The 27781-nt window shown below is 45.8% G+C and overlaps 1 protein-coding gene across 1 annotated transcript; it reads right to left on the bottom strand.

The window, feature by feature from the left end:
* Positions 1–21476: 21476 nt before the first annotated feature.
* Positions 21477–27288, bottom strand: ECM1 (extracellular matrix protein 1). The gene is given in 11 exon segments (XM_034989941.1): positions 21477–21612; positions 21615–21792; positions 22207–22294; positions 22464–22684; positions 23196–23570; positions 23835–24157; positions 25050–25130; positions 25227–25304; positions 25455–25556; positions 25639–25701; positions 27116–27288. Coding segments are annotated over 11 exon segments (1653 nt in total). The 5' UTR covers positions 27210–27288; the 3' UTR covers positions 21477–21562.
* Between the last annotated feature and the right edge of the window lie 493 nt (positions 27289–27781).

Below are 27781 nucleotides of genomic sequence, written 5' to 3'. Positions count from 1 at the left end.
CACAAACTTTAATTCACATCCGCCAGGACTTTTATCCAGTATCTCCCTCTACTTGGGCTCTTGACCCTTTCTTTTGTTTATTTGGATAATTACTGATTTAGAGGCTGCCATGCCTGGCACTGGGATGGGCTCTAGGACCCCACCATAGTCTCTGTTCCCATGGAGCGTACAGCCCAGAGAGAAAGACTATCATTCCACAAATAATTACAAATATGATGAGGGACACTAAAAGGAAAGTAGAGAGATTATATCAAATGAGTTGATGTGGAGGTTTCAGGAAGGCCTCCCTGAGGAAGTGGCATTTCAAGCTGAGTCCCGAAGGATGATATGTCAGTTTGAAATGCTTTGGGCTGCACACAACAGAAAATCTGACCAACAGTGAAACCATAAGGATGTTTATTATTTCCTTAAGAAGCCTGGAAGCAAAGAGTTTCAGCGCTTTTAGGCGGCTCAACAATATCAAGAGCCATGAGTTGATATCCCTACAATTTTCTTGGTTTTTCCTTCAGTCATAAGAGGGTTGCCATAGATTCAAGTGTGACTTCCTTACATAACATCTTCTCAGAGGACAAAGAAGAGAAAGGGCTCTAGTTCCCAAGCAGCTTTCAAACGGGCACAAAAATTCATCCACAAATTCCCAGGAGTTTTCCTCTTGTGTCTTTTCTCCCGAAAGTGGGTCATATGCCCACCTCAGGCATAGAGAGAAGGAGTTACCATGATTGACACACCAATCAGGATTGATCCCATAGCACAGTGAGGACCCTACCTCTCCTGGAGATATTGCTGCCTATTAGAGCCCTCAAATGAGAATCAAAGGGTCCACCAATTCTGGATATGGACTCCTAGATAATAAATAATAAACAAACCTTCATACCAATAAAAACAAACTTATAAAAGTCATCTTAAAAGAATCAGAGAAATAACAAGATTTGAGGAACTGCTGAAATGAGATGCTGAGATACTGAAGACATGGGAAAGTGGAGAAGTGAAGCCTCCTCTGAAGGCGGCCTATGCCCTGGGACTTTGTTCTGGAAAAGGCTGAGCTGCAATTCTGGCAGCCTCCAGGGGCTAGGGTGGAAATTTCAAAGTCAGGTGGTTCCCACTGCTAGTGCCCTCAGGAGCTGGCAAAAGAATAAGTTCTCTTTAGAGGAAGACAATATTATCTTGAACGTCAGGGTATTTCTATAAATAATTTTCTAAAACAATGTCCAGTACACAAAGATAACCCAAGGATATCAGACAGCACAAATAAGAACAGTAGGTACAATAGGTAATAGAAATAGACTCACAGGGTCTCCAGATACTGAAATGATCAGCATAGATTACAAAACAATTATGCTTGTTATGTTCAAGGAACACAAGCCAAGAATGGAAAATTTGGTTGGGAAATAGAAATTTTTAAAAATGATATTGTAGGGACGCCTGGGTGGCTCAGTCGTTAAGTGTCTGCCTTCGGCTCAGGTCATGGTCCCAGGGTCCTGGGATTGAGCCCCACATCGGGCTCCCTGCTCCATGGGAAGCCTGCTTCTCCCTCTCCCCCTCCCCCTGCTTGTGTTCCCTCTCTTGCTGTGTCTCTCTCTGTCAAATAAATAAATAAAATCTTTTAAAAAAAATGATATTGTAAATGTTAAATGGGAAAAAATGTAAATTCTGGAACTTAAAACACAATAACCAAAATTGGGAACTGAGAGTTTTATCAGCAAATTAGAAATAATAGAAAAGAAAATTAATGAAAATTAATGAACTGGAATATATAGGTCAGAAGAAAATACCCACAATAATGCATAATGGAGTAAAGAGAAAGAAAACGCAGAGGAGTGGGTAAGAAACATGGATGTCACAATGAAAAGGTCTAAGAAGAGTCCATAAGGAAAGGAAAGAATGGACTTAGGCAATATTTGGGAAAAAATGGCTCAAAAATTTCCAGAATTGATGAAACACATTAAATCATACATTTAAGAATCTAACAAATCCTAAGCAGGATAAATAAAAAAGAAACTCACTGTCTTATACATTAGTGAAACTGCAGAAAACCAAAGACAATGAGAAAATAGTGAAAGCAGTCAGAGTAAAACAGACAAATTACCTTTAAAAGCCACAACATTCAGAGGACCCACACTTCCCTATTTCAAAACTTACTACAGGGGCCCTGGGTGGCTCAGTCAGTTAAGCATCTGCCTTCGGCTCAGTTCATGAGCCTATGGTCCTGGGATTGAGTCCTGCATGGGGCTCCCTGCTCAGTGGGGAGTCTGTTTGTCCCTCTGCCTGCCGCTCTGCCTACTTGTGCACTCTCTCTCTCTGTCAGATAAATAAATAAAATCTTAAAAAAAAAAAAAGTCAGTGTCTTAAAAAAAAAACCCAAAAAATAACTTACTATAGAGCTACAGCAATTAAGACGGTGTGGTATTGGATAAGGGTAAACATACAGGTCAATGGAATAGAATTCAGAGTCCAGAAAATCCTCACATTGATGGTCAACTGATTTTCAACCCCAGTGCCAAAAATTCAACGGGGAAAAAATAGTCTTTTCAACAAACAGTTCTGGGACAATTGTATATACACATACAAATAAGTAAAAGTGGATCCCTACCTCATGTAATATACAAATATTAACTCAAAATGGGACAAAGACCAAGTGTAAGAGCTAAAAATATAAAAATCTTAGAAGAAAACAAACATAGGAGTAAATCTTTGTGACCTTAGGTTAGGCACTGGTTTTCTAGATAGGACACCAAAAGCATAAACAACTAAAGAAAAAATAGATTAATTAGACTATATGAAAATTTAAAGCTTTTGTGCTTCAAAGGATACCATCAAGAAAGTGAAAAGAAAGGGCACCCGGCTGGCTCAGTCAGTAGGGCACGCAACCCTTGATCTCAGGGTCATGAGCCCCATGTTGGAGGTACAGTTTATTATTTAAGATAATCGACCATATACTAAGCCATAAAGCTAGTTTCAACAAATCCAAAGGATTAAAATCATTCAGAGCTAATCTTTAGTCGCAATGCAATTATGCTGGAATTAAAAAGCAAAAGGACAGGGGCACCTGGGTGGCTCAGTTGTTAAGCGTCTGCCTTCGGCTCAGGTCACGACCCCAGGGTCCTGGGATCGAGCCCCACATCGGGCTCCCTGCTCGGCAGGAAGCCTGCTTCTCCCTCTCCTTCTCCTAAATAAATCCTAAAAAAAAAAAAAAAAAAGCAAAACGACAGCTAGAAAACCCTAGATGTTTGGAAATAAAACAATGTATTTCTAAGTATCTCATGAATCAAAAAAAATTTTTTTAAATAATTCATGAATCAAAGAAGAAATTATAATGAAATTACAAAGTCTGAAATAAATAATTTAAAAACACTACATATCAGAAGTTGTGGGATACAAGCTATTCTTTTTTTCTTTTTTTAAAGATTTTATTTATTTATTTGACAGAGAGAGACACAGCGAGAGAGGGAACACAAGCAGGGGGAGTGGGAGAGGGAGAAGCAGACTCCCCACTGAGCAGGGAGCCCGATGCGGGGCTCGATCCCAGGACCCTGGGATCATGACCTGAGCCGAAGGCAGACGCTTAATGACTGAGCCACCCAGGCGCCCCACAAGCTATTCTCTTGATGGAAATTTACAGCCTTACATAGTTAAATCAGAAAACATTAATGAACTAAACATGCATCAAAAAGTAGAAAAAGAATAGCAAATTAAACTTGAAATTAGAAATAAGGACATAATAAAGATAATTGAAAGCATACACACACACAATAGAATAAAAATAAAACAAGTTGGTACTTTGAGAAGACTAATAAAACTGATAAACCTTTGGTGAAATGAAATAGAAAAGAGAGAGAGAGAAGGCTGGGATGAACCCTGTCAGGAATGAAAAACAGGGCATTACTATAGTCCCTGCAGACTTTCAGAAGAAACCAAGAGAATATTACGAACTTTATGCTAAAGCATTGGAAAATTTTTATGGAATGAATAAATTCCCAAGGAGGAAAAAGACAGTTTATAAAATACCAAAGAAGAAACAGGAATTCTGAGTAGACCAATAACTCAAAAGAACTGAAACACTAATTTAAAATTTTCCTACAGGGGCGTGTGGCTGGCTCAGTGGGTTGAGTGTCTGCCTTCCACTCAGGTCATGATCCCAGGGTCCTGGAATCGCGTCCCCCATCAGGCTTCCTGCTCAGTGGGGAGCCTGCTTTTCCCTCTGCTCCTCCCCCAGTTGTGCTTTCTTCTCTCACTCTCTCTCAAAATAATAAGTGAATCATAAAACAAATAAATAAATAAAGGTGGAAAAAAATTTTCCTACAAAGCAGGTTCCAGGCCCACATGGCTTGATCAGCAACTTCTATCAAATATTTATGCAAGCTATAAGTTAATATTGTACAAACTCAGAGAGTTTTTGCCAACTCATTTTGAGCCTAGTACAATGTACTGTAAATATATGTATTTTTTAAATTTTCGAAGAAAGGGAAGATGGAGGAATAGGAGGACCCTAAGCTCACCTTGTCCCAAGATACAATTAGATAACACATCAGTGTAAATAACCTGAAACTTTCTATATATTACTATGTTCTGACATCCTAAAAAAACCTTTCCTGAGTTGGGAGAGACAATTCCTCCTTTTTTTTTTTTTAATTTTTTTTTTAAAGATTTTATTTATTTGCGAGAGAGAGAATGAGAGACAGAGAGCATGAGAGGGAGGAGGGTCAGAGGGAGAAGCAGACTCCCTGCTGAGCAGGAAGCCTGATGTGGGACTTGATCCCGGGACTCCAGGATCATGACCTGAGCCGAAGGCAGTCACTTAACCAACTGAGCCACCCAGGCGCCCTGGGAGAGACAATTCTTTTTTTTTTTTTTTTTTTTAAGATTTTATTTATTTATTTCACAGAGAGAGACACAGTGAGAGAGGGAACACAAGCAGGAGGAGTGGGAGAGGGAGAAGCAGGCTTCCCATGGAGCAGGGAGCCCGATGCGGGGCTTGATCCCAGGACCCTGGGATCATGACCTGAGCCGAAGGCAGACGCTTAACGACTGAGCCACCCAGGCGCCCCGAGAGACGATTCTTAAGAGATGGCAAAGGGCCCAGCTGGGAGCGTCATCCAGGGCGGTCCCTCCTCTGTCTGGCCCTGCATCCCAGGAGGCAATACTCCTCTGCCTTAATCATCCCAGGGCCAGGTGCCAGGCAACTAGGGACCAACCCTGTAACCCAAAGGCAGCCAAAATTACTCAAACTAGCCAGTCCTAAACCCTTCCCTGCCTTGCCTTTTCCCCAGAAACCCCAATAAAGGCCTAAATCTTCCCACATCCCACTGTCTTCTGCTTCCTGACCACCCTGGTGTCTTTCCAATGTGGCTCTGTAAATTTTTTTTTTTTAATCAGCAAAAATGGGTTCGTGTCTCCTGTCTCTAGGACCTGTGTGTTTTTTGGGGTTTTTCCCCCTCTGCTCTTTTCTTTCTCCTCTGTGGCTGCACCTGACCGACCACCTCATAAAAACCACAAAATATGTAATCTCAATACCAAAACCTGATAAAGACACTATGAGGATGGAAAATTACAGGTAAATCTCATTCATGAACAATGACACAAAAATTCTAAAGAAAATATTGGGAAGTTGAATTCAGCAATATATAAAAAAGAATGACACATCATGTCCAAGTTGTGTTTATTATGATTTTAGTAATGCAAGCTAAGTTTAACTTTTTAAAATATCAATTAATGAATTCACCACATTAACAAACCAAACAAGAAAAATCATAGGTCATCTCCATAGCTGCAGGAAAAATATTTAATAAAAATTTGACGTAGGGGCGCCTGGGTGGCTCAGGCGTTAAGCATCTGCCTTCAGCTCAGGTCATGATCCCAGGGTCCTGCTCGGCGGGAGGCCTGCTTCTCCCTCTCCCTCTGCCGCTCCCCCTGCTTGTGTTCCTGCTCTTGCTAACTCTCTGTCAAATAAATTAATAAAATCTTTTAAAAAAACTGACGTATATTTATGATACAAAACTCTTAGCGAGGGCGCCTGGCTGGCTCAGTTGGTAGAGCGTGTGACTCTTTAACTCAGGGTCGTGAGTTCAAGCTCTATGTTGGGGGTAGAGATTACTTTAAAAAAATAAACAAAACAAAACAAAACTCTTAGTGAACTAGGACTAAAAGGGGACTTTCTTAATATGACAAAGGATACTATAAAGCACCAGTAGCAAACATCATGTAAATGGTGAAATGTTGAAAGCTTTTCCTTTGAGATCAGTGATTTATTGCTGTGTAGTAAATTACCTCAACACTTAGTGGATTAAAACAACAAATATATATTATCTCATGGATTCTGTGCATTAGGAATTTGGAAGTGGCTTAACTGAGTGGCTCTGGCTCAGGGTCTCACAGTCGAGAAGTGAGCTGGGGCTATAGTCATCTGAAGACTTGAGTGGGGTCAGAGGATCCCTTCAAGGCCACTCACATGACTGTTAGCAGCAGGCCACAGATCTTTACTTGTTGGCTGGAGTCCTCAGTTTCTCACCACGTGGACCTCTCCTCACAAGATGGTAGGTGGCTTCCCCTCGAACTAGTTTCCAAGAGAGAGAGGCAAATGTCCCCATGTCTTGTATGTCCTAGTCTCAGAAGTGACATACCCTTACTTATACCATGCTCTCAATTGGTCACACAAACAATATGAGAGGCACTACGCTAGGGTGTGAAGACCAGTAGGAGGTATTGACATTGAGGGCCATCTTGGAGGCAGGCTACCACAATCAGGAACAAGACAAGGTCAGGATGCCCTCTGTCTCCACTTCCCATCAACATTACTTGGAGGTCTATCCAGAGTAGTAAAAAAGAAAAAGAAAAGGCAAAATGTTTGGGGTACCTGGCTGACTCAGTCAGTACAGCATGCGACTCTTGATATCAGGGTCATGAGTTCAAGCCCCACATTGGGCATGGAGCCTACTTAAAAAAAAAAAAGGCAAAATGATTAGAATGAAGAAACAAAACTATTGGTATTTACAGAGAATGACTGTATGCATAGAAAATCCCAAAGACTCTGCAGTTAAGACCCATCTTCCTCTCTCACAGCCAACCCCAGGATGCCCAAGTGTCAGCTCTCATCTTGCAGTTCTTCACAAGCCAGTTCCACTGAGAGCACGTTCCACTGAGGGGGAGATAGAGTTCCTCAGGGGATGGACAAGGTTGCTCTGAAAAAGTTGAAGCTAAGTCAAAAAAGACAGGTTAGGATAAGTCTTCAGATGAAAAAAAAGTTTTTTTTTTTTAAGATTTTATTTATTTATTTGACAGAGAGAGAGATAGAGAGCACAAGCAAGGGGAGCGGCAGGCAGAGGGAGAGGGAGAAGCAGACTCTCTGCCGAGCAAGGAGCCTGATGTGGGGCTCGATCCCAGGACCCTGGGATCATGACCTGAGCCGAAGGCAGACGCTTAACAGATTGAGCCACCCAGGTGCCCAAAAAAAGTCTTAACATAAAAAAAAGACAGTTAAATAAGAAAAAAAAAAAGACAAAACAAAACAAAAACCAAGAATGGTATGTGAATATGTCAAAGGAAGGGAAGGAGGAGGGAAGGAAGACCCACTAGAGAACGGAGACACTGAAAATGAGGAGGTAGGTACGCAGGAGATAGGAAGCCAAATCTGGGACATTTTACATCACGGTTTTTGGTGGTCCTTGTATCTCCCTTTGAAATAGTTTAGAAACTACTTCGTAAATGCATATTTTTAGTAGCCCTAGAAATGAAATTTTAGGATTTTTTTAGTAGCTAAAAATGAAATTTTCAAGGTGGAAATTCTACCTCACCTCATGATTTTTTACAAATCTAGGTAAATGTAAACTTGGCTTATTATGAGGCTATTGATTTGTTCTGTACTACCATAAATTAGGGTCATATTGAATTAGGGGGGACTTTTGCCTTTTCTGGATATTTTATATACACAGAATCAAACAATATGAAGTCTCTTGACTTCTTTCACCGAGCAGAATGGCTTTGAGGTTCATCCATACCATAGCATGTATCTGTATTTTGTTCCTTTTAATTGTAGTTCATTGTATGGACATACCACATTTGGTCTATCCATTCTCCAATTGATGGACACTTAGGATGTTTCCAATTTGGTTTCCATTTTGGTTATTATGAATAAGGATGCTAAGAACATTTATGTGCGGGGCACCAGATGGCTCAGTCAGTTAAGCGTCTGCCTTTGGCTCAGGTCATGATCCCATGATCCCAGGATCCTAGGATCGAGTACCACGTTGGGCTCCCTGCTCAGTGGGGAGCCTGCTTCTCCCTCTCTCTCTGCCTGCTGCTCCCCCTGCTTGTGCTCTCTCTCTCAAATAAATAAATAAATTGTTAAAAAAAAAAAAAAAGAACATTTATGTGCAAGGCCTTATGTGGATATGTTTTCATTTCTCTTGGGTAGATACCAAATAGAATTGCTGGGTCATATGTTTAACCTTTTGAGAAACTGTCAGTTTTCCAAAGTGACTCTATCATTTTTTATTCCTGCCAGCAAAGTCTGAGGCTTCCCATTTCTTCACACCTTGCCAACATTTGTTATGGTCTGATTTTTTTATTATAGCCATTTTGGTGGGTTTGACAAGGTTTGCATGTGGTTTGGATTTGTATGTCCCTATCATTAATGATATTGAGTATCTCATCATATGCTTATCAGCAATTTTTATATCTTTTTAGGTGAAATGTCTATTCACATCTTTTGCCCTTTTGCCCATGTTTTGATTGGATTGTTTGTTTTCTTTTTATTGAGGTGTAAGAGTTCTGATATTTTCTTCTGGATATACACCCATGTTGTTTTTCAGCAGAATTGTCTCTCCCCCCCTTTTTTTTTTGAGAGAGAGAGTGACAGAGAGAGGGAGCAGTGCAGGGGGAGGGGCAGAGGAGCAGCAGAGAGAGAATCCTAAGCAGGCTCCATGCCCAGCATGGAGCGCAATGTGGGGCTCGATCTCATGACCCTGAGATCATGACCTGAGCCGAAATCAAGATTTGGATGCTTAAATGACTAAGCCACCCAGGCATCCCTTCTAGCCACTAAAATTTTTTTTTATTTTATTTTTAAAGATTTTTTATTTATTTGACAGAGAGACACACAGTGAGAGAGGAAACACAAACAGGGGGAGTGGGAGAGGGAGAAGCAGGCTTCCCGCTGAGCAGGGAGCCCGATGTGGGGCTCGAACCCAGGACCCTGGGATCATGACCTGAGCTGAAGGCAGACACTTAATGACTGAGCCACCCAGGCACCCCGCCACTCAACTTTTTTTTTTTTAAGATTTTATTTTTTTATTTGAGAGAGAGAATGAGATAGAGAGAGACCATGAGAGGGGGGAGGGTCAGAGGGAGAAGGAGATTCCCTGCTGAGCAGGGAGCCCGATGCGGGACTCGATCGCGGGACTCCAGGATCATGACCTGAGCCGAAGGCAGTTGCTTAACCAACTGAGCCACCCAGGTGCCCCTCAATTTTTTTTTTTAAAGATTTTATTTATCTGACAGAGAGGGAGCACAAGAGGGGGAGCGGCAGGCGGAGGGAGAGGGAGAAGCAGGCTCCCCGCTGAGCAGAGAGCCTGATGCGGGGCTCGATCCCAGGACCCTGGGATCAACGACCCAAGGGGAAGGCAGACGCTTAATGGAGTGAGCCACCCAGGCGCCCCTAAAAAGTATTTTTTAAATTTATGTTAGAGACACAGAGAGCACAGTGGGGAGGGGTAAAGGGAGAGGGAGACAGAGTCTTAAGCAGACTCTATGCTGAGCATAGAGCCCAATGTGGGGCTTGATCTCACAATCCAGAGATCACAACCTGAGCTAAAACCAAGAGTCTGACGCTTAACCAACTGCACCACCCAGATGCCCCTCTAAATTTTTATTTAAATGTTAATATTATACACACCATCTACTCAATAAAAATTTCCAGGCTTTCATAGCACATTATCAAAGGTATTAGGAAAAACTAAACTACCACTGTCAAAGATGTGAAGGACAGCACATCATTCTGAGAGAGAGATCCAAGACAAGAGTATAGTTGTCTTTAAGAGACAAATTCTAGGGGCAACCAGCAGGGCCGGTTCCTTCTGGAGGCTTCAGGGAAGAATCTTTTGCTTGTTCCTTCCAGTTTCTGGTAGCTGCTCATATCACTCCAATCTCAGCTTCGATAGTCAAATGCCTTTTCCCCTTTTGATGTCATATCTCACCCTGCCTCCTTTTTAAAAAAATTTTTTAAAAGATTTTATTTATTTGATAGAAAGTGAGAGAGCACAAGCAGGGGGAGCGGCGGGCAGAGTGAGAGGGAGAAGCAGACTCCCTGCCGAGCAGGGAGCCCGATGCGGGGCTGGATCCCAGGACACTGAGATCATGACCTGAGCCAAGGCAGATGCTTAACTGACTGAGCCACCCAGGCGCAACACCCTGCCTCCTTCTTTTGAGGACCTTTGTGATTTACATTTAGGGTCTGTTCAGATAATCCAAGATAATCTCCCCATCTCAAAGTCCCATTTGCCATGTAAAGGTAACACTCCCAGATTCCAGAAATTAGGACCTGGGTATCTTTGGGGGCCATTTATCAGCCCACCACACTCTCCAATACAAATATAGTACAACGTGAGTCACAAATACAAGCCACACTTATAATTCCAAATATTTTCGTAGTCACATTAAAAAAAGTCAAACATGGAATACTACTCAGCCATCAAAAAATTGAAATCTTGCCATATGCAATGGTGTGGATGGAACTAGAGGGTATTATGCTAAGTGAAATAAGTCAATCAGAGAAAGAGAGTTATATGATCTCACTCATGTGGAATTCAAGAAACAAAACAGAGGATCATAGGGGAAGGAAAGGAAAAATAAAACAAGACAAAATTAGAGAGGGAGACAAACCATAAGAGATTCTTATTCATAGGAAACAAACTGAGGGTTGCTGGAGGGGAGGGGGATGGGGGATGTAGTAACTGGGTGATGGACATTAAGGAGGGCACGTGATGTTATATAAGACTGAGCACTGGGTGTTATGTAAGACTGATGAATCACTAAACTCCACCTCTGAAACCAATAACACATTATATGTTAATTAATTGAATTTAAATTTTAAAAATGAAAAAAAAATTTAAAAAGTCAACCCAAAGAATACAAAAACACTAATTCAAAAAGATACATGTACTCCTATGTTTATTGCAGCATTATTTATAATAACCAAATTATGGAAGTAGCCCAAGGGTCCATCAATAGATGAATGAGGGGTGCCTGGGTGGTTCAGTCACTTACGCATCTGCCTTCAGCTCAGGTCATGATCCCAGGGGCCTGGGACTGAGCCCCACATCAGGCTCCCTGCTCGGTGGAGAGTCTGCTTCTCCCTTTCTCTCTCCCTCTGCCTCTCGCCCTGCTTGTGCTTGAGAACACTCTCTCTCTCAAATAAATAAATAAAATCTTTTAAAAAAAGAATATTCTATAAAAAATAGATGAATAAAGATACATGTGTGTGCACACACACATTGGAATATTACTCAGCCATCAAAAAGAATGAAATTTTTCTTTCTTGGATGGAACTAGAGGGTATTATGCTAAGTGAAATAAATCAGTCAGAGATAGACAAATACCATGCAATTTCACTCTTATGTGTAATTTATGAAACAAATGAACAAAGAAAAAAGAGACAAACCAAAAAAGAGACTCTTTTTAAAAAAATTTTTATTACTTGCGGGGGGTGGAAAAGGAGAGAGAGGATCTTAAGCAGGCTCCAAGCTCAGCACAGAGCCCAACACAGGGCTCCATCTCATAACCCTGAGATCATGACCTGAGCCAAAATCAAGCACCAGACACTTAAGTTATTCCAATGACTTTCCAGTTTAGTAGCTGGCCGTGCTGTCCAACTCAGTAGCCACCAGTCACTGTGGGTAGTGAGTCCTTGAAATGTGGCGGGTTTCAATTGCAGTGTCCGGTAAGCGTAAAGAACACCAGATTTCAAAGACTCAGCATGAAAAAAGAATGCAAGGAAAAAAGAATGACTAAGCCACCCAGGCACCCCCGCCACAAAACCACCCTCTATAGTTAAGGACAAACTGATGGTTCCCAGAGGGGAGGTGGGTGGGAATGGATAAAATAGTACACTTATGATGTTCAGCACTGAGTAATGTCTAGAATTGTTGAATCACTATATTGTACACCTGAAACTAATATAACACTTATGTTAACTATACTGGAATTAAAAAAAGTCAAATGAGACAGGTGAAAATAATTTTAATAATCTACTTCATTTAACACAATATACCCAAAATATCATGTCAACATGTAATCAATACAAAAATTATTAATGAGATATCTGAGATACCTTGCATTCTTTTTTCATGCTGAGTCTTTGAAATCTGGTGTTCTTTATGCTTACAGGACACTGCAATTGAAACCCGCCACATTTCAAGGACTCACTACCCACAGTGACTGGTGGCTACTGTGTTGGGACAGCACGGCCAGCTACTAAACTGGAAAGTCATTGGAATAACTATTCCGGAAAGGATTACAACATGGGCTTTATATATATATATTTTTTAAAGATTTATTTATTCATTTGAGTGAGAATGAGAGAGAGTAAATGAGGGGGGGGGGGTCAGAGGGAGAAGCAGACTCGCTGCCGAGCAGGGAGCCCGATGCAGGACTCGATCCCGGGACTCCAGGATCATGACCTGAGCCGAAGGCAGTTGCTTAACCAACTGAGCCACCCACGTGCCCGGGCTTTATATTTTTAATACTTACATAAAATAATTGGTACAGACTATTCCTAACGTTTGATACTGATCATTAAACAACAGCCAAGACACTCCTGAAAAAGAACTAAGTAGGAGGAGACTTGCCTTATAGATAACAAAATTTGTTATAAAGCTACAGACTGGGAACACCTGGGTGGCTCAATCATTAAGTGTCTGCCTTTGGCTCAGGTCATGATCTCAGGGTCCTGGAATTGAGTCCCACATGGGACTCTGCGCTCAGTGGGGAGTCTGCCTCTCCTTCCCCCTCTGCTCCTCCCACCTGCTCATGCTCTCCCTCAAATAAATAAATAAAGTCTTAAAAAAAAAAGAAAAGTTACAGACTGTGTGGGAACCTGGGGAGCTCAGTCGGTTAAGCGTCTGCCTTCGGCTCAGGTCATGATCCTGGGGTCCTGGGATCAAGCCCCGCATCGGGCTCCCTGCTCGGCGGGAAGCCAGCTTCTCCCCCTCCCTCTGCCACTCCCCTTGCTTGTGTTCCCTCTCTCGCTGTGTCTCTGTCAAATAAATAAATAAAATCTTTAAAAAAAGGGGTGCCTGAGTGGCTCAGTCGGTTAAGCATCTGCCTTCGGCTCAGGTCATGATCCCAGGGTCCTGGGATTGAGCCCCACATCGGGCTCCCTGCTCTGCGGGAAGCCTGCTTCTTCCTCTCCCACTCCCCCTGCTTGTGTTCCCTCTCTCACTGTCTCTATCAAAAAAATAAATAAAATCTTAAAAAAAAAAAATCTTAAAAAAAAAAGTGGTTGAAAGTAATAAGTGAGAATCATAAAAGTGTTGAATTCCCTAAATTTTTCAATCTTATCAGTCACTAAAATTACTGGTGTATTATTCTGTGCCAAATGTAGGTGCTGATTCAATGAGGGAGACTTGTTTTAATATTATACTGGCATTCTTTTTAACATACAGTCAGTATTAGATGAGCAGATTGAGAGTTCCCAAGGTTTTTTTTTTAAAGATTTTATTTATTTATTTGACAGACAGAGACACAGTGAGAGAGGGAACACAAGCAGGGGGAGTCTGAGAGGGAGAAGCAGGCTTCCCGCTGAGCAGGGAGCCTGATGCAGGGCTCAATCCCAGAACCCTGGGATCATGACCTGAGCAGAAGGCAGATGCTTAATGACTGAGCCACCCAGGCGCCCGAGTTCCCAAGGTTTTTAATAAGTTCAGTAGATAGGTCTATCTCAGCCTGTAACACTATTGCTATAAAATAAAAGGGTCCGGAAGTATGTCTGTTTCTCTTCCTGAGTATAATTGAGTCTGGATATTTTCTTCTTCTTCTTCCTTTTTTTTTAAAAAGGATTTTATTTATTTATTTGACAGAGAGAGACACAGCAAGAGAGGGAACACAAGCAGGGGGAGTGGGAGAGGGAGAAGCAGACTCCCCACTGAGCAGGGAGCCCCATGCGGGGCTCGATCCCAGGACCGTAGGCTCATGAACTGAGCCGAAGGCAGACGCTTAACAACTGAGCCACCCAGGTGTCCCAATTACATTCAATTTAAAAACACCTTTTCATCAAAGACACTGTTAATAGAATGAACAGGCACACTATTTCCAATATATTACCTACCAAAGAGTTCATACCTGGAAGAACTACAAATCAATATGGAAAAGTCTAGTAGAAAAATATGCAAGAGACTTGAGTAGACATCTCACAGAGGATATCCAAATGGCCAATCAACATATAAAAAGTGTTCGACCTCTTTTATAGACATCGAAATGCAAATTAAACTCAATACAAACAAACTCACCAGAATAGCTAAACAGACAACCTTAAGAGTTGGTAAGAATGTGTAACAAGAACTCTCAAACCCTGTGGATAGGAGTAAAAATTAGTACAACCACTTTGGCAATAGCTAGTCAGGCTGAAGAGACTCTGACCCAGACATTCAACTCCTAGCTGCCCTGTATACCCAACAAAAATGCATGCAATTTTTTTTTGATGTTAGCATATTTGCTAACATAGCCTAAAATTGGAAACAAGCCAAATATCCATCAACAGGAGAATGGATAAATTGTGGTTTTTTTCTAAAACGGAATTCTATATGAAAATGAATGAACTACGGTATATGGAATAACATGAATGCATGCTTAAAAAGCCAGACATACAAAAAATATGTTGTAATTCCACTTATAAAGTTCAAAAATAGGTAAAATTAAGCGACTGTGCATTCTTCACAATAGCATCCTGAAGGTCAATCAACAGATGAATGGATAAACAAAATGTGGTATATCCATACAATAGAATATTATTCAGCCATAAAAAGGAATGAAGCTCTGATACATGCTACAACATGGATGAACCTTGAAAACATATGCTAAAAGAAATAAGCAAAACACAGAAGTACTTCCAATTACTGAAGTACTTACATGAAGTTCCTAAAGTAAGCAAAGTCATAGAGACAGAAAGTGGATGACAGGTTACCAGGGGCTGGGAGGAGGTGGGCAATAAAGCTTTTTTAAAAAAAAACCTAAATGGTTGCTACATTTTTGGTGACCACAGCACAATGTATTGTCAAATCACCATGCTGTACATCTGAAACTAATGTTAACATTGTGTGTCAGCTGTACTAAAAAATAATTTTTCTTAACACCAAATGATTGTTTTAAAAAAAAACAACAAAAAACCAAAGGGGTGCCTCGGTGGCTCAGTCAGTTAAGCATGCACCTTCAACTCAGGTCATGATCCTGGGGTCCTGGGATGGAGCCACACATTGGGCTCCCTGCTCAGCGGGGAGCCTGCTTCTCCCTCTGCCACTCCCCCAGCTTGTGTTCTATCTCTGTCAAATAAATAAAATCTTAAAAAAAGAAAAAAAAAACCACCAAAAAACCCTAAATGTTTTTAGGATTCGTATTTTTTTTTTTTAAGATTTTTATTTATTTATTTGACAGAGAGAGACAGCGAGAGAAGGAACACAAGCAGGGGCAGAGGGAGAGGGAGAAGCAGGCCTCCTGCTGAGCAGGGAGCCCGATGTGGGGCTCGATCTCAGGACCCTGGGATCATGACCTGAGCCGAAGGCAGACGCTTAACGACTGAGCCACCCAGGCACCCCTTTAGGATTCATATTTAGGTGGTAAAAATATAAAGAAAAAGCAAGTAAATGATTACAATAAATGTCATCACAGGAGGAGAGTGGTTCCTTTACAGGGGCGAGGAGTCTGAACAGAAAGCAGCATTCTGGAGGGCTTTTGGGTGCTGGCAGTGTCCATTTGCTTGACTTAGGTGGTTGTTGCAAGGAGTTTCACTTTATATCCACTGAACTATACATTTATTTCCAGTATAATTTTTTTTTTTTAAAGATTTTATTTATTTATTTGACAGAGAGAGAGAGAGAGCAGGAACACAAGCAGGGGGAGTGGGAGAGGGAGAAGCAGGCTTCCTGCTGAGCAGGGAGCCCGATGTGGGACTCGATCCCAGGACCCTGGGATCATGACCTGAGCCGAAGGCAGACGCTTAACGACTGAGTCACCCAGGCGCCCTCCAGTATAATTTTTAAATGTGTTATTTTACACGTTTTTTTAATTTAAAATTCATCAAGAACAAAGTATTGGAGGATTGGAAGAGGATGGCTTGTTGAGTACGCAAGAGGTGTCTGCCACAGGGGTACAGAGCTTACCCGTCTTATAGAGAGGGGAAGAGTTCTGTTCAGAGGACAGCATGTGAAAGCCCCCAAGTACAAAAGAATGTGGTAAGCCTGAGGAAGTGAAAGGTAACAAGCTGAGTTCTGAGGGGGCCTAGAGAACAAGAGGGAAGAGGTATGCGTGATGAAGTCTGAGGACTGCAGAAGCCAGATGGTGGAAGGTTGGGCAGCCAAATGGGAGTGTGTCAGACACTGTCATAAGGGAACAGTGGGATATAAGTGAGGCATATATATATATATATATATTTTAGAGTGAAAGAGAGAGAAAGAGAGAGACAGGGGGAAGGGGCAGAGGGAGCATGAGAGAATCTGAAGCAGGCTTCACACCCAGTGGGGAGCCCTATGCAGATCTTGATCCCAGGACCCTGAGATCATGACCTGAGCCGTTATCAAGAGTCAGACACTTAACTGACTGAGCCACCTGGCGCCCTATCACTGAGGTATTTTAAAGCAGTGGCCTGATCCCACTAGTTAGGTCATTCTGCCTGGACTGTGGAGAATGGATTGGACAGTACCAGGAGACCAGTTAGGAAGCCATTTCAATAATTGTGAGGGTTGGTGGAAGCTTGGACTAGGATGGAGGCACTGGAGAGGTGAGGAATATTGTGTCCTTATGCCTTGTGTTCACTTCACAACTCTGTTCAACTATATGAGTACCATCTTCCTTTTTTTTTATGAAGTTAAAAATATCTTAATGTTATACTGTATATCCTATGATATACTGTACCCTACCATATAAACTTGTACACACATTGTGGGTACATAGTTATGCACACAGGACTATGGCCACTATATTTTCTGAGTGATTTAAGGGATTTCCAAAGGTTATGCTGACTATGCAACTTTTGCTTTTTGTACTGACTTTAGAACCTAACCTTGATGTAAAGTACAACTCCACTGTTGATGGATTTAAGAGATATTTAGGAGATTTGGTGACTGACTGGAATAGAAGGAAGAAGGAGAGCGATTAATTGAAGAATGATATTCCCAGATCTCTTGCCTAAACAACTGAGTAGATGGTGGTTCTGCTTATTGAGATGGGCCCACTGGGGCAGGAACAGTTGGAGGGTAGAGATGATCGCTTATTTTTCTCAATATTTTATGAAAAATTTCAAAAATGCAGAAAAGTTGACATACTGTATAGTGAACATCCATATACCTACCACCTAGGTTCTACAACTCACTTACTGTTATATCTTCTTTTTCATATCTTCCCACATACCCAGAGGAGTTCATTTTTGAATAACTGAATTTATGGTATCTAAGCGATTTCCAAGTGTCATATTTAGTAGGCTACTGGTTCAGAGTACAGGAGCACATTTAAAGAACAGGCTGCCAGGGGCACCTGGGTGGCTCAGTTGGTTAGGCGACTGCCTTCGGCTCAGGTCATGGTCCCGTAGTTCCCGGATCGAGTCCCAAATCAGGATTCCCTGCTCAGCAGGGAGCCTGCTTCTCCCTCTAACCCTTTCCCTCTCGTGCTATCTCTCTCAAATAAATAAAATCTTAAAAAAAAAAAAAAAAAAAAGGAGCAGGCTGCGGGATGCCTGGATGGCTCAGTCAGTTAAGCATCTGCCTTCAGCTCAGGTCATGATCCCAGGGTCCTGGGATCGAGTCCCACAACGGGCTCCTTCTCCCTCTGCCTGCTGCTCCCCCTGCTTGTGCGTGCTCTCTCTCTGGCAAATAAATAAATTTTTTTTTTTTTTAAGATTTTATTTATTGGTCAGAGAGAGCACAAGCAGGGGGAGTGGCGGGCAGAGGAAGAGGGAGAAGCAGGCTTCCCACTGAGCAAGGAGCCTGATGCGGGATTCTCTATATTCCTTCTGAAGGTGCTTTCACTAAGAACATTGACTACTGAAGACTCCAAAACTGAACTCATTATCATCCTCCTGTAAAACCTGCTCCTCCTTCTGTACATTCTACCTTACAGGCACCCAAACCTCAAATTTGGGAGTCATCCTAAGATATCTCAGGCAGCAAGCAGGGTCTGTCAATCCCATCTCTTAAATATCTTTTTTTTTTTAAGATTTTATTTATTTATTTGACAGAGAGAGCACAAGCAGGTAGAGTAGCAGGCAGAGGGAGAGGGAGAAGCAGGCTTCCCGCTGAGCAGGGAGCCCGATGCGGGGCTCGATCCCAGGACCCTGGGATCATGACCTGAGCTGAAGGCAGACGCTTAACGACTGAGCCACCCAGGCGCCCCTCATTTACAATCTTTTACAGGTGCTTACACCCAGGTTAGTATGACTTCCACGGTCCTTCAATATCTGCTAAAAAGCATGACTAAGCCCAAATTTACAACCTCATGCCTAGTTACTCACCCACACCATTTTTACTTACTGGCGCTTCAAATATACCAACCACACTTTTTGCTTTATTGCCTCCTTAACGAAGACCTCCCTGAAAGCCAGGCTAGGTGGCTCCCACAGAACCCTGAGGATATCTATCATTAGATATACAAGCCTCCACAAAGATAAAAATCCTTGAGGGCGGTACTTTAGTCTTCTTTATGGCCAGAATACTTAGACTAACTACCTAAGAATACTCTGCCTAACGCTAAACAGACATTCTGTTTACTTTAGGGGAACTCTGTATACATCCAGTACTTTGTACACTCTCCCTTTCCGTTCTTGCAAAATCCTACTCAAGCTTGAATTCCTTCCTGAAGCTTCCCCGGGTCCCTCCAAGTAGTTAGGGGCTCTGATTCCTTTATTCACTGCCCCTGAGCTTAATAAATTAGATCTTAATATTTTATCTATACAACTAACTGCCGTAAATGTTAACACTTTCCCCTTTTCTTGGTAACTAACAGCAATCCTATCGATGCTTCTGGGCTCAATCCACAGCCAACTACCCTGATTCCTAGAGAGAATTACTTCTTTTAACTCTCAGCTCACGATGCTTACAGTCTATTGAGCACCTGAGAGTCCTTCATTATCGCTGCTTACTACCGCTGTCCCGGTCCCCGCCCGGTCCATCCTTAGACGGTAACCTTCTAGGGGCTGGGAGGGCAGTCCTACCTTTCCGACTCCCCCACCAACACTTGGAGGCGCTGCGCTTTGCAAATGCAGCCCTAAAGCATCTCCGGGAAGCTCCTGAAGGGACAGAGCCCTTTAGAGATGTCCCTGCCGGCGGCTCCGCCTTCTCCCCGCGAACTCAAGTCCAACCCCGGGCACCGCGGCACGCGTACGGGAGGGGTGAAGGGAAGAGCGCGCCTCGCCTCTCCCTGCCTAGTCCCGGAGTCCCAGCGTCTGTCGGAGGATCGCGAGACCGCCGCCGGACGTCCGCGCAGGCGCGGTGACGCTCTCCGAGCATGTGACCCAAGCGCGAGGCCGCAGTGGCCGGCGCGGGGGCGGGGCACACGCGGCTTTCACTCGCTCATTGAACCCCGTGCTGATGGACAGGCGAAGGAGCGGCTCAGACGCAGCTTGTTTAGAAACAGCCGTCCGGCTAAGTAGGAATAAGTAGATAAACAATAGGCTCGGGAGAAGGGAGTGGCAGGTGCCTGGGAGCTGCCTTTCAACTTGGTCCTAGGGGGGTCGGGGCGGCGGTCCTTGCCTCACCCTCCTCCGCCTGGGGCCTGGGAAATCCCGCTTTCTGGAGACTTCTCCTGGCGGCAGAATCACAGAGGACTTGTCCTCACGAGTCTTCATTTCGATTCATTCGGCTCCGGTTTCTTGGGGGCAGCCTCCAAGGGCTGAGGAGCCTTGCCACCCTGTGGTCCAGCCGCCTCCCCTCAGGCATGGGCGCGATACTCTCCAAACTGGACTTCCAGGTTCCTGCTTCTCTGTCTACTAGAGGTTGGAAAAGGCGAATCTGAACACCACCTCTGCTTGAGGCCGCCAGTGCCTTCGTGGGCAGAGGCGCCAGGATCCACTTTAAACCCTTGCGGATGAGGCATTCGTGGGGACCTCCTGCTTACCATTCCGGCCACATCTCCGAAGGAGACCACTAAAGCCTCAGGCCCTCCCAGCCGTTGTGCTTCTCTGCCAGTTAGAACCCTCCTTCTGCCTGGGCTGTACCTGCCCGTTGCACCTTCTACTTCTCCTGGAGAAGCTCTGACCTCAACCCCAAAGAGGCTTTCCCAGTGTACTCATATTGCCCTCAGCCCTACTCCCACTTCAGATTGTCTTATCTGGTACCCAGAGAATACTGGCAAGCTGGCAGCCCCATGCAACACCACTTATCACACCTGCTAGGCTTCTGGGATACGACCAACTTGACAGAAGGGGGCTGCATGTTTTCTGGATGTGTATCCCCTGGCCTAGCATAGTGCACATTGTAACTGTTCAGTAAATGGGTATTGAATGAATCAAGGTGTGGATTCCAAGGATCAAAAGTGAAAATTTAAAAATGTCAGGCTAGGGAGTGCCTGGGTGGCTCAGTCAGTTAAGCGTGGGACTCTTGATTTCAGCTAAGGTAATGATCTCCAGGTTGTGAGATTGAGCCCCGCATCAGGCTCCACCTTCAGTGAGTGCGGAGTCTGCTTAAGATTCTCTCTCTCCCAGGCGCCTGGGTGGCTCAGTCGTTAAGCATCTCTGCCTTCGGCTCAGGTCATGACCCCAGGGTCCTGGGATCCAGCCCCACATCAGGCTCCCTGCTCAGCGGGAAGCCTGCTTCTCTCTCTCCCACTCCCCCTGCTTGTGTTCCCTCTCTCGCTGTGTCTCTCTCTGTCAAATACATAAATAAAATCTTAAAAAAAAAAAAAAAAAGATTCTCTCTCTCTCTCTGTCCCCCCCAATAGAATTAAACTAAATTAAAAGATTAGGCTGGGCTGTGGTACTTTTGGGGCTCACCAAAGACATTAAACCATATTTTTTTTCCCTTTAAATGATGATAGCTAGCTAACAAAGTGACACTCCTTTTCAAATACGTGAATAAATTCAAGATGACAAATAGTGAAGTTAAGCCATTTAGTTATGGTACCATCATAGCCTATTGAACCCCGTGCTGATGGACAGGCGAAGGAGCGGCAGAACAGTTCTGTTCAGTCAGTAGGAGCAGGGCAGTGGGCCTCAGGGGCCAGTCCCTCAAGAAAATCCAAGCAGGCTTAGGAGGGTGTGTTTGTATGTGAGATGTTAAAGACAATAAGGATGCCAAATCCAAGAGGTGTTTACTGTAATGAGTGTTCAAGGAGGGTGGCGTTCCCCCAATCTGATCCTCCAAGGCTCTGGGGTGACTCACTCTTCCTTGGGCTCAGGGGTGGGGCTGGTATTTCTTCCCCGAGTTGGCCCTTCTCTCCCTGGCCCTTGTCATCCCCATCATCTCCAGCCACTACAGCCACATTCTTCAGATAGTAAGTGTTGAAGCAGTTGGTCTGCTCATCTCCAGGATTCAGGTTACAGCAGAGGGCAGAGTCTCGCCAGAAGTTACGTCGGGGACCACACAGGTCCTCAATGAAGGCCGATTTCTGAAGGAGAAAAGTAAAGCAGAGATGATGGGGAGGGGGGTGTCTGAGGTCAAGCATCAATACTTGGGTGTTCAAAGTCCCTCTTCCCTCAGCTTCTAGTGCTGTCTCCCTGGGACCCAGAGAGAGTTCCAGGCTGCCGTGCACAGCTAGATTCCTTGTGACAGACATATGTGCACATCTGGAAATGACTGAAGCTTGAGGCCCAGAAAAGGCATAATAACTTAGAGGTGGGGGAGCAGATCAGGTAAGGAATGAAGACTTCAGGAATCAAGAAAGATCTTTCCCACTAGTCCTCTTTATTTCTGTGGGTTGGTCTGAGATACTAAAGAGAAGGGGTAGCCCGCAGTTCTAGCCCTCTCTCCCCCCTCCTCTGCCTTTCTTTGGAGACTACGACCTCCTGCTGCCCCCGCTCACCTCTTCTTCAGCACAGCAGGTCTGCTCTGGAAATGGCAGGTCACAGCAGCGGGCAGTCATGTTCTGGATCAGCCCAGGAATCTGTTTACTATGTTGGGGGGAAAGGGGAAGGGGTCAGGGTCTTTAGGCATCCCTAGGCATCAAAATGGTGCTTGGAGACCATGGTTTTGCTCTTACCAAGAGTGCCTCAGAGGGTGCCCCAGAAGGGAGGTTTTGGGGAAGGGAAGAGAGTCGGGGAAGAACGGGGCAAGACTCACTGCTTGCTGAGAACTTTTCCATTTCCACAGAGATGGCCCATGAGGTTGGGGGTAACTCGGCTGAGGTCAAGGGTCAAGATGTCCCGGTCATAGTTAGGGTAGGGAGCCTGACGGGCAAAGCACTCATCGCGGGCAGGGCTGGGAGGGTAGTGGCAGCACAAGTGCTGGTGGGTCTTGGTAGACTGTTCCCGATCACAGTATCCATCAAGGGCATCCTCCCACTGTGGGCCAGAGAGAGGGAAGTCAGAAGCCTGGACACTTGGCCCCTTCTCTTCTGACCCTCTGCTTCCCTTACTGCCCTATGCTATGAAATGAGGGACCCGGCCACAGATGCCGAAAGGGAAGGGCAAGGAACCAGAGGACAAGGATGGGCAGCTGTGGTTGTATGGTGCTGGGGAGGTGGAAGGATGGAAGCACCAATGAGGCTTGGAGCTGGCCACAGGACACGAGCTGGAATGGCAGATGAGGGGGTCAGACAAGGCCAGAGCTGCACGGATGGATGGCACATGGTGCATGTGTGGGATCATGGGTGGATGAGGCCAGGAGTGCAGGATGGAGGCTCAAGATGACCAGACTCAAATGACGAATACAGTGGATGGACGGACACTTGCAAGCAGATGAACGGGCAGACGTGCTCACACTGGGGAGGTGCATGGATGAATGGATGAGCAGGATGAGAGGTCGGAGACAGGCGGGCAGGCAGACAGGCTCTTGACCGGGACGCCCACTTACGGCCTTCCGTGTACAGGTGTGGTTGTTCCCCTGCCGGCAGCAGTGCTGGAACTCCCCCTCTAGCCGGGACAATGTCAGCAGCTGTCTTTGGACAGGGTCAGTAGCTGGGAGGTTGCGTGGCACAGAACGGAAGCGTCTTAGATGGCAGATGTTCTTGACATTGTCCAGTGTGGGTACCCCAGGGGGGAAAGGCAGCTCGGGGCCTGAGGATATACCAGGCTGGTGGCTGGGGCAGGCCGAGAGCTGGTAGTGTGGCCGGGGAGCTTCCTCCTGGAAGCAGGAGAATCGAGCCTCCCCCTGCTGTTTGCAGCACCGGTGGGGTCGGGTCTTGACCGAGAACTCAGCCTCACAGAATCGGGTCATTGCGTCCTCCCACTAGAGCAAGAGGGATCGATCAGCCCAGCAGCCCATTGTCCACATTCCCATCTTCCTCCCAGGCTCCAGAAAAGGACCCTGGGCAGGTAGATAAGAAAGAAGTAGAGGCTGTCCTCTGCCCTCCCAGCATACTGGGGAGGCCCAAAGTAGGGCCAAGAAAAAGGTCCTGAGTTCCCTACATACTCAGGCCTAGAAGTCCTTCAAACTCACACATACTGTCTGGAGGTTAAAGGACACCCCTGGCATCAAGAGCTCAACCCTTACCACGAGCTGTGCACAGTCCAAGCGGTTTGTGTGGTTGTGACAGCGGCAGCAGCGGGAATATCCAGTCTCCAGCAAATTGAGGATCTCACCCTGGCGAGTAAGGTGGGAGAAGCCAGACTGCGGCAGGTTCCAAGGACCATACACCACATGCTGACGATTAGGAAGGCAGATCTGGTCCAAATTGTCTGGAGAAGGCCGCCCAGGGGGAAAGCCATCAAGCCGATGGCCCCAGCCCCCTCGGGATTTGCCCTGTTGGCAGTGCAGGGCTGGATTCCAAGACTCAGGCTCAGGGGGGCTACGGTCCATGAAAGGAGCTGGCTTTTCTAGAATGGAGAAAACATAATGGGAAGGAGAATGAGTAGAGGGACAGAGAAAGTCTGGATGAGCTGGGAGGACTGAAAGAACTTGGGGTGGAGGAGAAAGGGTTGGGAGGATATGGGGGGAAAGAGATTGAAATGAACTTGTGGCTTTTACCTTCAGAATGACCGATGGAAAGGAAAGAGAACGGGGGTATGAAAGGTGTCCTCTTACAGCCCCCACAAATCAGGCATGGTCCCTGTGCTGCTTCCCAAGGCTCAGGCTCCTTGCCTCCCTCCCCAGGGTCCTAAGCACTAAAGCAGAGGGATGGACAGACCAGAGCTGTCACTCACCCTCTCTCTGCTTAGATGGGAAGGTCATTTCCTCCTGATAAAGGAAAGGTGGGTCTACTGGGATAGAAGAAGTGTAAGCAGAAGCCATGTTGGGATGGGCTAGAAGAGGGGGGACCTGGCCAGCTGCCACTCATAAGGAGGAAGTCAGTATAGAAGCAAGTGAAAATAAATGCTACTTTTTTGCCACTTAATCTCATAACTTTATAAAATAGGTCTTATTTCCCCCCCCCTTTTTTTAAAAGATTTATTATTTATTTGAGAGAGAGAGAATGAGAGAGAGCAAGCACATGGGAGGGGGGAGGGTCAGAAGGAGAAGCAGACTCCCCGCCGAGCAGGGAGCCCGACGCAGGACTCGTTCCAGGGACTCCAGGATCATGACCCGAGCCGAAGGCAGCCGCCCAACCAACTGAGCCACCCAGGCGCCCATTATTTCCCCATTTTTATAGATGAGGAAACTAAGGCTTGGAGAGACAACTTACCCAAAGTTACACAGCTAGCGAATGGCAGAGCCCCCAAAGCCCATGGGTAGGCAGGAGGAGGGTAACGAGGAGAGGGAGTCACTTACTTTCTTTCTGTTCAACAGGGACCTGGGGCGGGGGCAGCTCTTCTTGGAGGGGGATGGCTTCCTGAGGGAGAGAGGGATCCACTACAAGAGAGGAGTGAGGGCACAAAGAAGCAAGGATCAGACTGATGTCAGCAAGACTGTAGTGGTCTGGGGGTGAAGAAATGGGCAAGCACTCACCTTTCTTTCCCACAGGGAGCTGGGGAGGGGGCATCTCCTCTTGGGCAGGGATGGCTTCCCAAGAAGGAGGGGGCTGCACTAGAGAAGGGGGAGTATGTGAGTAGACCACCCCTTCTCCCAGCCAGGGCAAGGAGTTGGCAGGGCCTTCTCACCCCTCCCCATCTAAAGAACGGGAAGTAAGCCAGACTAGAAACCTGGAGGGCTGAGAAGGGTGCATGGTGAACTTACCTTCACTCTGTCCTTCAAAGTGAGAGCCATGCTGAAGGGTGTCAGGGTGATCCACAGGGAAGTCTCGGGTCTGGGGTGGGGAGGGGGGTGCTGCATAGCCAACTAGAGGTAAGAGGGGAGATGGTCAGAGCTGACAGTTTTTTTTCTAGCCCCCCCATCCCATGCTGCTCCCCCAAACTCTTACCTTCTTGAGTGTGGTAGATGAGGGGCTCTGGCCCCAGCTCCCTCTGCCCTGGAGCCTTGGAGCCTGGAACATGAAAAGTGAGTCAGGGGTGGGTTGAGGAGCCCTTTCTTGGCCCTAAGCACAGGATGTGGGGGCAGTAGATATCAAGGGTATAGGCAAGATGACCAAGACACCAGAAGCCCTTCTGTATTGCTCCTGTCCCATGTCCCCTAATGAATCCACCCCCTCCCCCAAACACACCTAGACGTGGCCAGTTGGGTTCTGAGAAAGCTATGATATTCTGACAGGCTCACTTCTACCAGGCTCAAAGCCTTGGGTCTCCTGAGTCCAGGCCTGAAGGGAATGTGACATATGGGGCTGAGGGTAGGAGTGGGGTGGTAGAGGCCCTAATCTCCTGTCAGTGTCTCTCCCTCAGGGCTTCTGGTATCTTCTTCTCAGCCTCTGAGCTATGATGTGTCTCTAGTTTTCCAGAGGAGCAAGTCTGGACTTTGAACTGGTTAGGGCTTCATCTGCTCACCTCTAGGCTGTTTAAGATTTTTTTTTTTTTTTCTTATTTGACAGAGAGAGAGACAGCAAGAGAAGGAACACAAGCAGAGGGAGTGGGAGAGGGAGAAGCAGGCTTCCCGCAGAGCAGGGAGCCCGATGTGGAGCTCGATCCCAGGACCCTGGGACCATGACCCAAGCCGAAGGCAGACGCTTAACGACTGAGCCACGCAGGCGCCCCTCCTCTAGGCTGTTTAAACATCTGTGGGCCTTCTAATAAGAAGCCCACCTCGAACTTTAAGTGCCTCCCCTTCAGCTGGTCCCAGATCCTCCTTAGCTTAGGTCTCAATTTAGGACCTGGGGACTGGGATGATTCAGGACTCCTGAGGCAAATCGCCCCACAGCCACAGGGAAAGGAATCGCCTATGGCTGATCTGCCTAGGAGGGACAATGAGACAGGCCTTACAGAGACCAGATCTCAACAGTATCCCTTGGTAGCATTTTGTCCAGCATCCAGCAGATGATGTGTGTGTGCTAGAGTGACTGTGTCTGGTACCCTGGGGATGGACACCCTCTCAACTCTTCTAACAGGGCAAGGAGTCAGTCAAGGCTCTCTGGGTCAACAAAACAGTTTTGAGCAGCCTGGGGGCCCCATTCTTTCTCTCTCCCCTGCTTGATAGGCCCCATATATACATCTTCCTGAGGCAGAACCCCCTCACTCTGGTAATCCACCCACTGAAGAGTTGTCCATTTGACTCCCAATTTTATGTCTCCTGGCAGCAATCTCTAGGAACCCCTCTCCTCCCGTGCACCTGCTCCCCTCCCTGTTTAAAGGCTCCAGTGCCCAGGCCCACCTTTAGTCTGCTCAGAAATGCAAGGCCGGGGATACAATCACCCTGCTGGTGATGAGCCATTTAGAGGATGGCTGGACCCCGGCCCCAGGCCCACACTGGTCAGGGCCTCTTCCCAAGCGCTGGCTCCAACCCCAACTCACCTCCCTCAGAAGCTACAGAAGTAACAGCCAGACAGGCCAAGACCAAGGCTGCTCTGGACATGGTGGTCCCCATTCTGGGGCAAAGACTGGTCATGGCACCAGAAGGTGGATCGTCTCAGGCAGATCTGGATTTGAAGGGCTGGGCTGCTGGGAGCTTGCTTCTCCGGTTGCTGTTACGGCTGTTGTGAACCTCAGGGCTGGTTCCTTCTCCTTTTATACAGCTATCTGGGGATAACTCCCTCCCATCTATTTCCTGCCATGACTCAGTCCCAGCTGCTCCTCCTCTGGCAGCCACTCCTCCCAAATTCACCCTGAAGTCTCCTAAGAGGACTGAAGAGAACAGGGCTGAGGGGAGGATAGCATTCTTATGATCCCCAGAGAAATGGATTCTGAGATTCATGGAGTAAGAGATGTTGAGACCTGGGGCGCCTGGGTGGCTCAGTCGGTTAAGCATCTGCCTTTGGCTCAGGTCATGATCTCAGTGTCCTGGGATGAAGTCCCACAACTGGCTCCCTGCTCAGCAGGGAGTCTGCTTCTCCCTCTGCCCCTCCACCCCGCTCGTGCTCTCTCTCTCAAGTAAATAGAATCTTAAAAAAAAGAGAGAGATGTTGTTTATGCCTCGGTTCCTCTGTCTTCATGCTGCCTACCGTGGAGAGGTACAGCCTC

The sequence above is a fragment of the Mirounga leonina genome, unplaced genomic scaffold, assembly GCF_011800145.1.
Source record: "Mirounga leonina isolate KUSES-001 unplaced genomic scaffold, KU_Mleo_1.0 Mir_493, whole genome shotgun sequence".
Classification (NCBI taxonomy): domain Eukaryota; kingdom Metazoa; phylum Chordata; class Mammalia; order Carnivora; family Phocidae; genus Mirounga; species Mirounga leonina.
The sequence above is the reverse complement of the archived record's forward strand: the minus strand, read 5'-3'. Positions and strand labels throughout refer to the sequence as shown.